This window comes from Eschscholzia californica, unplaced genomic scaffold, assembly GCF_041429995.1.
Source record: "Eschscholzia californica isolate CP2 unplaced genomic scaffold, dmEscCali1.0.p SCAF_2, whole genome shotgun sequence".
Classification (NCBI taxonomy): Eukaryota; Viridiplantae; Streptophyta; class Magnoliopsida; order Ranunculales; family Papaveraceae; genus Eschscholzia; species Eschscholzia californica.
In genome coordinates, this window is record NW_028238309.1 from 51,478,095 (window position 1) to 51,490,349 (window position 12,255).

Consider the following 12,255-nt stretch of genomic DNA (forward strand, 5'->3'; position numbering starts at 1 on the left):
ATTGCAGTTCCAGAAAAACGAAATATGGATTTAGGATAACTTATGGCAATATAGTCGTGAATTGAAAAAACATTGCTTCTTATATTTGAGGAGTTAATTTTAGACTTTTACTTAAGGTTGTGAAGTGTTACTTTTAAGCACAACAAAAATATAAGTAATCATAAGTTGTTTAAAACAGGAAGACTTGGAACTTATTGTTGAAAGGGAAATTATGTGGGCACATCGCTCTGAAGTAGGTTTAGACTTTAGAGGCTGGGTTATAGATGTCTGCTCAAGCTTAGTAACTGGAGAGGCGTTTTAGGTGCGGTCATGGAGTCTTCTGTAGGAACAAAACCTTGTGACCCTAGGATTTAACAGGCTTACTTGGTGTCAAGTGTATATTTTACAAGGGCGACATGCTTACGTGCACAACCACACTTCTTTTCTTAAAGATAGAAAAGAAAATGAAGTAGGATATTCATCTTCACCAATCACCACCATCATTCTTCATTTTGCTTTTCATTTTTTTTTTTTTTTTTGCTTTTCATTTTTACATCCTCTTTTTAAGAAAAAAAAGGGGTGGCTTACTTTCCAAATACTGGAATAATGTTTTGAGTCCTTCTAGTCAACTTTCCAAATACTAGAACAATGTCTTTTTTTCTTTTAACTCTCGATTTTGTAGTCTGACTGTTTGCGGTTTTTGAACTCTAGAAATTCAAAATCGAACTAATCTTTTATTGTTGATTTATTATTGTGGATTTTCACCTATTTCTTTCCAGTCCAACCAAAACCAAGTTGAATGTGATGTCCAAATGAGTTTCCATGTCAAATGCACTGATAATATAGCTAAATAGGACACAATTGACAACGAAGTGGCTGTAGTTTAGTGGTGAGAATTCCACGTTGTGGCCGTGGAGACCTGGGCTCGAATCCCAGCAGCCACACTTTGTTTCATCTTTTTTTTTTTCCTTTTTTTCTCCCCACACAGCCTACTGAAGGCTCCATCTTCAGTCTTCCTTAGGGTTTTAGTGCCTGATTTTTTGAACCCATGGAGAACTTCACTCTGAACTTACATATGGACCTTCCACTTTAGATCATTTAGATTGTCAAATAAGAAAAGGGAAATGTTATCTACACTTACCATTTCTACCTGCCAAAAACCACCTTACACGTGAGTGTATATATCAAAAGTGGGGAGTGCATTTAAAAATTCCCTTAAGAAAATCAAATGGAGGAGAGTCGAAAGGTGGGCCTCTTAGCCTATCCAACTCCACATTCTCTCAAGGGAGACATATTTTACTAGAGGCACCTCCACAAACAAATTTATAAAGGGAGCATGTCCAAAGGAAGCGTCTTTAGAACTTCCCTAATATGCCCATGCTTCCCAAGAAGATAACAAGAGTGCTCGTACATATATATAACCCCAAACAAAATACAGAGTTCAACACCTAAAGATATACTGTAATATTTCAACTCGAAACAAACTTATGGGTGAACTAATAAGTGTTGATCTCAAACACGGAAAGCTTTCATAAAATCATTCTTTTACCCGAGCCGTTACTTCATAGTATGCGTATAATGTTACCGCACCACTTTATCGTTAAATTCTATCAAACCGTATGAATTAAAATTATCGACAAATAAACAAGCAATTTCATAATGACATAATTAGTAGTCTTATTCATCTTTTATCATCTTATATTTGTACATGAAATTAGGAAAAAAAAGGTTACTATAATTTGATCATGCATAAAGTATTATAATGGGTGCAGGTAGATATCATTTGACATGGTATAATTTGACAATCAACAAAAACAAAAGAATTAGTTATATATCTAAATCAACTTGACAAAATTCACATGAAATATTATTGCCATAAGTCATAACATTAGTTTTTTTTTTGTTGAGAAAGTCATAACATTAGTTAAAACGTGAATTCTTGAAAGCCCCCTAACTATGAAGATTCATTGTTTTGTCTAGTAGATCCTCTAACATTCTCTTTTGACCCCTATTTTTTTTTTTGTATTGACTACAAAGGCATTGATACATCATATCGATGTAATAAGCACAATAAACTGGCCTAAAATCCGACGAAATTAATCGCCTAAAATCAGATGAAATTCAGGCCATTGATACATCATAACCCACATAAATTATAATAAATATACATACTAAAGTTCCTTAGTATTAGGACGAAATTAATGGCAGAAAAAGAAATTTAAGACGAAATTCAGGAACTTGCGCTAATTTTATTCTTAACGTATGATACGTGTCTATAGTAGTATATGTATATAATTATTTCATCCTCAATATTCCTTACGTGTGCATAGTTATGATTATGTAACTCAGAGAAAATGAAAGAAAACAATAATTTTATCGGCCTGTTTATGCCTTGATAAAGATGTCATCACTTTTGTTAGTATTTCATATGATCACATTAATGTGGTAGACCAGTATAAAATCATTACTAAATGGAGATTGGTGTAATTTCTAAATTATATGATAGAGCATGACGATTTCATTTTGTGCAACACTGAATTTTTTTTGGGTAAAAACAGATTTGATAGTTTCTCTGTCCAACGCTTTTTAGGCATCCCGGAGTTTCTAACGCGCAATCGTTAGATCTCGGGAGTTCTCGCGGATTGAAATGGAGCTGTCCAGATCTAGACGTGCTATTTTCGCCCAACTAGTCCTCAAACAAATTTGTCTTTTTTGTTATTTAGTCTATGGATTACCCAAACTGCGTCCAAACTTAAACTTTAATTTCTCATTCATCCTGAATCGTATTTTAGTGATTCTTGGATTTAAACTGAAGAACTTGATGAGCCGAACGCAATGACGCATTACGCTTCAGAGTTTGACGAGTCAGGTCAGACCAAAATCGACATCGGTTCCACCAAACTTAAGCCGGACAGTATTGTGCCATGGGTGTATGGTAAAATATCATTTCTCATATTTGGATACCACAGTCTTAAATCGTGGTTAAAAAGGTCACCTTTAGATCACAACTTTCCTTGCTGTAGACTTGTAGTTTACTCCAAAATTGGTGGCATCTTATGTAAGATGAAAGACACCTCACATGCATGAAATTGACATCAAATACTTTATGACTTAATAGGTATAAAGAATTGGGCCCTCTGACACCTCACTGAATTATTGGTGAAATATTAGTAAATTTTATTCAATTATTGAATTTTATATAAATATATATATATATATATATATATATATTATTATTATTATTATTTTTATAAAATCATTCCAAGATAATAGGGAGCGTGTGGAACTACATACGTTTTTGTCCATAATACTAGAAGTCAAATGTTATTATTCTTTTATTTATTTTTTTCTTTGATCAAGTAAGATGTCATTTGTTCATCAAAAAAAATAAAAAATAAAAAAAAATAAGATGTCATTTGTCTTTTCTTAAGCTCATGTTAGTTTGTGTCAAAACTTGGATGTAAATCTCAAGCCTCCCAAAAGGTTTGGACTGTTAGAAATAATTTGGGTTAATTCTTATTTGGCACCCATAGTTTGGCCGACATATTCTTTTCGCCCCCATATTGATTATAACAAACTTGTTGTGAGATAATACCGTGTCATGACAATATAGCTAACCGTCTAGAAGGTTGGTCCACACAATTCTATAACACATACCATAATGATAATCCTTGCTATGATAATGACCTTGGAAGGTTGCGTTGTAAAGTGATATAAGCTAAAGCTTAAACATCCATTTTCAGTGATGCACTTCCAATGTTAAAGCGGACAATATCATTAGTAGTATAGAAGTCGTGCACAATTACAAAGGTGGGGTGCCCCTATTTCCCCTAAAGAAGGCATTTTCCTATATGAGTAAAGATGATTTTGAAGAAGATAATCGTGACAAAAGTGACGATATGACACTAGTGACGATATGACACTACGATATAACATGCACTAAGTTGGTTTTCACCCTTGGTTGGATTGACTACCAAGTTGGTTTCCATTTTCTGAGTCACAGATTCGAGATACAAATACATATAATGTTTCCTGAAAAAAATAATAATATAAGTATCAACTAATAGATAATGAGCAATGATCACTTAATGAGCTCCCCATGAGGCTCTACTTGGCGCCACTTACATTGTGGAAGAAATAGAATAAGGATTCACTATTTTACTTAAAATCTACTACTATTAATTTGGACTCAGAAACATTATAGTTTAAGTTAAACCGAATTTAGCTTTTCTTCTTTTACTAATAGAATTTCACGAAAGTGTTGGTCCCCATTAATGTATTATATAATTTTATTCCGGACCGAAAAAGTAGATAAAATAACCAAACCGACATTTTGTTTGTTTCTTCTATTTTCAAATATCTTATTCTGCATTATTGATTTAAGGAGATCAGATGCATATATGTGTTTATTAATTAGGTTATATAATAAGCTATTTTTAGCAAGTTTCTAGGAAATAATTATGAACTATTATTAGAGATATGTATTTTAAAAGCTAAATCAATAGTTCCAACTAATTAAAATGCAACATCTTTTTCGCCAAAATAGTGGTCCATTTAAATTGTTCTTTTATATGAAATCTAATAATTTATTAATATTTCTTTGATATTACATATATATAATGTTCTAACTAGTGTTACTAGAAACTAAAACCCTAGCTAATTGGAATCTCCACTTTATTTTTTAAGACATCTACTTTTAGTTGGCACTTCTCTGTTTGTGCTAAATAGGTAATGGGTAGTTCATGGTTAGGTGAGATTTGTACACAAAACTAAGATTGTGTAATATGTACCAACTAATCTTAGAAACAATGAAATACTTAATAACAACCTCTACAAAATAAAGTGATTTTTGTAAGAAATTGTCACATCAAATGTATTAGTTCTTCCTCTTGGTTGTATATGAAGTAAAACAATGGTTGTTATGTCTAATCATTAATGGGAATAATTAAGAGCTAGAAAAATGATATATGTCCCTCCTCGAGTCCTCGTAAACTCTCTCATGTCCCTCCTCGTAAAACTCTCTTACTTAAAGGGATTAATATAACAAGAGGTATTTTAGTATTTTTCATCTATTAGAACGGTGTACCAGAGAGTGCATGAGAAAGTGCCTGTATCAACTTCTAGAACCTAACTACAAGGCTGATTAGGTACTATATCTATCACTATAAAATAAAATCATAAAATGGAAGTAAACTTTTAACTCCAAGGAAGAAAAAAACACATAACAAACAAATTATGGTAGGGCATAGTGCAGGCAGGTGCTGGATTTCATATTAACCTCTAAGGTGATTAGCATACAAAACCGTTTACCTAGATTGACATGTAATATTGGTTTTCTCTCTTTGTACACACTACAAAGACAGATGGGTATTTATTACGAAAAAACCTACATATTGTATTGTTGGTTACAATACTTTCCTATTTTGCGTTTTTGATCTTAATCTTTTGATTGTCATACTAGTAAATAATAATAATAATAATGGCTTCTTCGTGATATGATCATATTGTGATGGGATTGATTTGTTTTGTAATCAATTCATAAATAGCACACGAAAAGTTTTATCTCTTAAACTAGTTTTAGATGTGAGAGGCCCACCACCACCGAAAAATGGAGATTAATAACTACCGAGGTAATTACGTATACATTTGTTGGAAGGAGTGAGTGGTCAATTCATTAGGAGGGGAAAGTCTAATCCCTTAAGGTAAGATATATCAAAGAGTACCCAACTCATGTTTTCATTGATCTCTTATCAATTTCTTTGCACAACTATGATACGAAGGGTAAGTTATTAGACGGAAAGGATAAGGTGAAGTCACAACTCACACGTAGACCTGCAGTTTAAGCAACAAAAACAAACCGTTTTTTTTGTTGAAATAAACAAACTGCTTTTTGTTGAATACCTGTTATGCTCGCTTATTTTTAGTACTTGCAGTGGACCTTTCGAAGACATAGCCCATTATGGACAATAGTGACGGTATATATAGCCAGTTGTTACACGTCTAACCGTGACAGCTCAGTTATTACGGATGTGTACCGTAAGAAAAGGTGTTTTGTTTGATAGGGTTGAGAGTGTGGTATACATATTCATACATCTTGTTCACCCTCAATTTAAAATGTTGAAGAGTAAAAAGAAATATAAACAGTAAATAAGATGATGTAAATATCTATAAATACAATAAACTCCATTAAATTATACACTTCTTAATTAAGCATATTGCTTCATACAAATACAACAAATTAACTCTGCATGCACACCAGAAAGAAAAAAAGAAAAAGCAAAGTACAAACAAAGCATGGTAGCTAGGGTTTTGACAGTGTGTGGCCATAACATTAACCAACTTATCTCTAACTTGATCTGCACACTAAACCCTTTATTTAGATTAACTACACTGCCCTCTCCCTCTCCCTCTCTTTATATATATATATATCCTTATTGCCATATGATAAACTTATTCTCCATCTTTTAGTTGATTAATTGAGAGTTGGAAGACAATCTCCGTTGAAACCTCGTTGGAGGAAACCGACTTCGTTGAGGTGAGAAACATCACTCCAAGACTTGAAAGCCCATTTCTTGTCAGAGAGATGGAGGACATTAATGGAAGCATTCAAAACCTTCCCTGCACTTGACTCCCCTGTCACCGACATATATATCGCTCTTAGTACTCCTCCGTGTGTCACCACGATCACTCTCTCACCTGCATTATACATACATGTTCGACCATAGTCTGTGTTAGAACTAATTATTAATAATCACTTACACCAAATCTACAATTTACAACGCTTTTTTAAACCGTTGCGAATAATCGAATATCCTTATACGACATAATTTGAAGAATAGAGAGAGGGAGAATCTTTGATTAATGGTATATTCAAATATTTCCACTGTTTCCTAATTCTAAAACAGTGGGGGTAAAGCCTGTCCCACGGCTCCGCTTATTTCTCTTTTGTTTGTACTTCTGTCTCTCTGTCTGTCTGTTAATGAAAATCTTTAATAATTAAGTAATTATTGATTAGAGTAATTAAGCAAAATATATCACCTTTGTGCTTGGCAGCAATTTCTTGGAGGGCATTAACAGATCTCTCACATAGCTGATTAAAACTCTCTCCCCCTCCCTGCAATTAATTAAAATGTTTTATTTTACTAATTAATATTCCATTTACTAATTAGGGTATTAAAATTGAATCTAATTTATTCTACTTACAGGAATTTCAAGGTCTCTCTCTGAGGAGAAGAAAGCATGATAAGCCTCAGGCTCTTTTTCTTGAATCTCACTCCAATAATATCCTTGTAAACTCCCCACATGTCTCTCTTGAATCTCTGGTATCTCAATTACCTGCATAATATATAGATAATTATTTTAAATTTTTTCCTAATCAAAATTAAATAAAACTGCGAAAAATAGTATTCGAAAAAAAGTCTCCTGACCAAATAAATAATATATAACTATAGCTCTTGTATATAGTAGAAAAAGCTAAGGAAGAGATAGTCCCACATAGTTATATTGATGTACCTCAGGGATGTGACACTTCTTTGCGATCATTTCAGCAGTATTTTTGGCACGCTTGAGATGGGATGAATATATAGCTGCTGGTCTCAATTCCTTCCCCAATCTATCCGCAATCTGTATCGAAGTATTACAAGTAATTAAGATGTTTGAGGAAAAAAGTAAATAATTTTATAATATTTTAATTTTTTAAAGGCAATTTATAAACACAGGTTGAACCAGTCCAAACTTAACATCTTTAGAAAATAATTAAATTAAAATAAGATCGAGGGTGGAATATTAACTGCATCTGCTTGTTTCCATCCGTCCTCGTTCAACTCCGACTCCAAGTTGCCCTACAAACAGTGCATGAAGCTTGAATTTAATAAATATTATAAAAATTGTTCTTTATAATTTGATCTATAATTATATATGTGTGTATGCGCGCAAAAATACCTGAATTCTTCCTGCATTGTTCCATGTAGTTTCCCCATGACGGACTAGGACGATCTCAGCAACATCATGTGGTACTTCGGTGTGACCCTCTGTCTCAGTTGCTATCGCAACCATTGGGTTGATGCTGGTAGACAAAATAAACGATCGAAAAATTATTAGATAAACACACAATATAAACTTTAAACGTAAAGAAAAAAAATAATACTAAGCTATATATACTATCAATTACTTATTTCTAAACACATTAAAGAACTTCTAAATAAATTAATAAAATCGACAATACTTATAGAAATTAAGCCGCAAATGAATGTAAATTTATAAAAATAAAAAAGGGAAAAAATGATGAAAGAGATGGTGGATGCAAAGCAACATACACTGGTTCATTGGAGACAACACAAGTAGCCATTTTTGAGGATATAAAGTTATGAGGATGAGATTGAAAAGGTTATAGGATTAAGAGATAGACACCCAATCCTAAAGAGAGAGAAAGAGGAAGAAGAGAGAAATCTCAATTAAATTTGAGTACTTGTGTGAATAATATTGGTGAAGTTTAATAAGTATTTATAGACAAAAAGAGTAGTCTCTATATACGCCACCTTACTCAATTATAAATCAAGAAATTATTGTTCTCTCAATAATTTATTCAATTATTCAACCAAAGTATTAATTTCTTTCTTAATAATTTAGTATTATTTTATCAACCAAGAATTAGGGAGTGACCAGGAGAAGCCACGTTTATTGTCGATCTAATGTTTTATATTTTGTTTGATTCGACTAAGATACTACTTTGTCTTCTCGAAACTCCATAAGGTTTGGGACTCGAAGAATCGCATTCCATTACTGTTACCTACTTCAGTTTCTAATAACATAAATTAGGCCCATGTATATTTTCACGAGGGGATGGACAACTAACAAGCCAATAAAGGTAAAATTATACTGTGAGCCATCTCGTAAACTATCATAACGACCTAACCCCTAATATTTTAACTAGTACACCGTTTAGTCCCCTAACTAAACGTTATTAAAGAAAATGTTATGTTTGGTCATGCTTCTTTAATTTTGCTAATTATCTTTTTCTACTTTTTCTCTCAGATGATTACCTATCTCTCTCTGTAGAAGTGGTCGACCTATTATTTCAGACTCAGATTCTTCGTACTATGTGAACCCACTTAGGATATATTCGTACTTTCTTGTGAAATCACATTGATTTAGGGTGGTTATGGTTGAGACCACTCGAAAATGGAAGGGTTTGACAGCCTCCTTTGTTGGCATGTGCCTACAAGAGAGAAAGAGAGTAAACCAGAGGAGGGGAGATACTATATTAATTGAAGGCATAGAAGTATTAATTAGATAAAAATATATAAAATATAAAGGATCAACTGGAGAAGAAGAAACAAATTGGCACTACATAATTGTTAATTAGAGGGTCATGTAATCTACTGGCCAACTGTTGAGGACCAAACATTCTATTAGATAAATGTTGGGGGACCAAATTACCAACAACTTATAACTGTATTAGCTTGGCCCCATTAGTCACTAACATGATTGATAGGTAGGTTTTTTGGTTTTGCAGTGGATGATTGATGGTAAATTAGGGTCCTTTTTGTTTTCTCAACTTTTTTATGTACTTTTTAACAGTCCAGTATTAATTTTTTCTTGAGAGTCCGTTTCTCTTTAAGTCGGGTGGGGCGATTTCCCTCCTAGGCGGCGCCGCCTCCTGAAAGGTTGTTGAAGTTCCTGACGGTTTCTTGGGTCGTCTTCCATTAGTTCTCTTCGTGTAGGATCGTTCATTCTCGTTTGATTCTTCTTTTCCATCGGTATCTCCTTCATTCCCAATCTTTTCCTCTTCAGACTCACTTACATCTTTAGATTTTTTTCCTTTTCTTGGATTTTAGAATACCTCTGGCAGCAAGGATTTGAATATTTTTCAGATCCGGTGAGGCTTTGGATGATTGTTTGATTCTGTTTGAGGTTCATTGATCTACAAAGGATTTAATCCCAATTAGGGCTTTGTATATGTTACCCAGTGAGGGTTAGCAGTGAGCGAGAATCATAGATCGGGTGAGGAATTGTTTTTTTAGGTTTGAATCCAACGCCGCAGGGGTTTTGATAAATGTTCTCTCCATGAAAGCAAATGTTTAGATTGAAGAATCATCAAATAGTTTTAACTTCTCTGGTTTTGTTGATTGATAAATTCAAACAAGATGAAGAAGAAGATAGAAATGTGGTGGTGGTTCTCCGGTGATGGTGGCGGTTCTCCGACGATAAAGACGGTTTTCCAGTGATGAAAACAGTTTTTACGGTGACGACGATGGCTTTCCGGTGAAGACTACTATGGTTATTTTAGTATTTGTATTAGTATTGTTTTTTTGTCGACCTTTAGGGTCTTTTCATTCTCGACCTTTAGGGTCTTTTCATTCGCGACCTTTAGGGTCATTTTATCGAGTCGGTGTCTAGTCCTATTTCTTTCTCTTCATGAGGCACTTTGCATTTAAACGTATGTAACTCTCATGAAGTTTTCAGAAGAGAGAAATAAAAATTATATCCATGTAACATTGTGATTTAATCACTTATGAATGAAATTGGTTCGCATGGTTTCAAAAAAAAAAAAATTTTCTTAAGTTATTTCCTTTTTCACCCCCTACTTTATGACCAACTTCTTTTTTGGTCTCTTATTTAATATAAATTCAAATTGGACCCTCTTTTGTTAACACCGCCAGTTGACTTCAATAGTTATTTTCTTTGTTTCCATAATCACCCTTCTTATAAAAGAGATTTTTTTAATTCAAAATTCGCCCCTTTTAAATTTGACTTAATTTTCAAAAAGTTCTAACAAACCAGGGGGCCAAAATGGAATTCATTTAAAAACATAAAACACACCTCCTCTCTCCTCCATTTCATCATCTCTTTCCTTCACATCATTTCTCGCCACCTCATCATCTTCTCAAGCGAAGGTTGCCGGTCGGCCAAATTTTCAGGCGACCTTCAAACTTAAAAAAAATATTTAATCTCTTCTTCTCTCTCTACTTTTTCTTCTTCTTTTGCTTCTTTCCTTCTCTTTACTCTCTCTTCCCCCTCTTTCTATATCTCTGTTGAAGGAGAGACACAGAAAGAGAGGGAAGAGAGAGAGAAAGAGAGAGAATAGAGAGAGAAGGAGAAGAGAAGAAGAGAGAGAAGAAGAAAAAGAAGAGAGAGAAGAAGAATTTAAATTTTTTTTTAAGTTTGAAGGTTGCCGACAAATTTGACTAATCGACGACTTTCACCGGAGAAGACGATGAGGTGGCGAGGGATGATGGGGAGGAGAGGTGATGAAATGGAGGAGAGAGAGAGAGATATCAGGTATCTTAGATTTGTTTAAATTTCACTGGAGAAGATGATGAGGTGGCGAGGGATGATGGGGAGGAGAGGTGATGAAATGGAGGAGAGAGGGAGAGATCAGGTGTCTTTGATTTGTTTAAATTTTTTAAATGAAATCCATTTTTGCCTCCTAGTTTGTTCTAAAAAAATTAGATTTTTTTCTTCGAATTACTCATATTTAAAAGGGGGTCAATTTTGAATTAAATTTTTTTTATAAGAAGGACAATTATGGAAACAAAAAATTAATCATTAAAGTTAACTGGCGGTGTTAACAAAAGAGAGTCAAATTTGAATTTACGAAAAACAGAAGGCCAAAAAAAAAGCTGGTCCCAAAGTAGGGGGCAAAAAGAAAATAACTTTTTTTTTAACGGTGGATGTTTAATGTACTTTTTAATCGTAAGTATTAGTTTTTCTTTTGAGAAATCGACAACAATATACGTTAGTCATTACAAGGCATTGGTACATCATTGAGATGTGATAAGTACGATAACCGCCTAAGTTGAACTTGATAATGATAGAGGCCTAAAACCCAACTAAACATATCCTAAAGCCCGATACTTATTACATTATTTATACCTTAATAACCTAAGTTCAATAAACCATGGAATCCACCTCATTTGGAAATCGAACTTGGGACCTCCAGGAATTTTGAGTTCATGTCAACATTATCGACCTCTTGGGATACCAAATGTTCACAGTCAAGTATTAGTTTGGAAACATACATTTTAAATTGAAAAAAATTAAGATGTCATGTTTAATTGGGTAACTACCCAAATTTTAAAAGTTTCTTCACTTTTCCAAGTAAAAACACCAAATACTTTTATGCCAAACCATCAAGAGATATCTTTATAATTGTATCGACAACATCAAATCTTCATAATTCAATGAACTGGTAGAACCCCTATCCATTATAGGTGATACTGTTGATTGTATTGCTTTTAAATTATGGAAGAACCCTAGTTTGTACGTATTTTTATT

At 33.5% G+C, this 12,255-nt stretch overlaps 1 protein-coding gene and 1 non-coding gene across 2 annotated transcripts; one reads left to right on the forward strand and one right to left on the reverse strand.

Moving 5' to 3' along the window:
* Positions 1-851: 851 nt before the first annotated feature.
* TRNAH-GUG (transfer RNA histidin (anticodon GUG)) lies at positions 852-923 on the forward strand. The gene has a single exon. It is a non-coding gene; the product is annotated as a tRNA-His (tRNA).
* A 5,209-nt stretch (positions 924-6,132) lies between these two features.
* On the reverse strand, positions 6,133-8,741 carry LOC147558814 (Phosphoglycerate mutase family protein). Its single transcript, XM_086660497.1, has 7 exons — positions 8,295-8,741; positions 7,921-8,044; positions 7,770-7,820; positions 7,492-7,602; positions 7,183-7,314; positions 7,018-7,093; positions 6,133-6,675 (listed from the first exon to the last, which is right to left on the reverse strand). Exons 1-7 carry the CDS (start codon positions 8,324-8,326, stop codon positions 6,452-6,454), a joined length of 750 nt encoding a protein of 249 aa, XP_086516623.1. The 5' UTR covers positions 8,327-8,741; the 3' UTR covers positions 6,133-6,451.
* Between the last annotated feature and the right edge of the window lie 3,514 nt (positions 8,742-12,255).

What these genes read in the sequence shown, in the direction of transcription:
- LOC147558814 (XM_086660497.1), bottom strand. Translation starts at nt 8,326, where the DNA reads ATGGCTACTTGTGTTGTCTCCAATGAACCAGT. An exon ending in GATGGAAACAAGCAGATGCA is followed by an intron (nt 7,603 to 7,769) that starts GTTAATATTCCA and finishes ACTTCGATACAG; the next exon opens with ATTGCGGATAGATTGGGGAA. An exon ending in AATTGCTGCCAAGCACAAAG is followed by an intron (nt 6,676 to 7,017) that starts GTGATATATTTT and finishes TGTATAATGCAG; the next exon opens with GTGAGAGAGTGATCGTGGTG.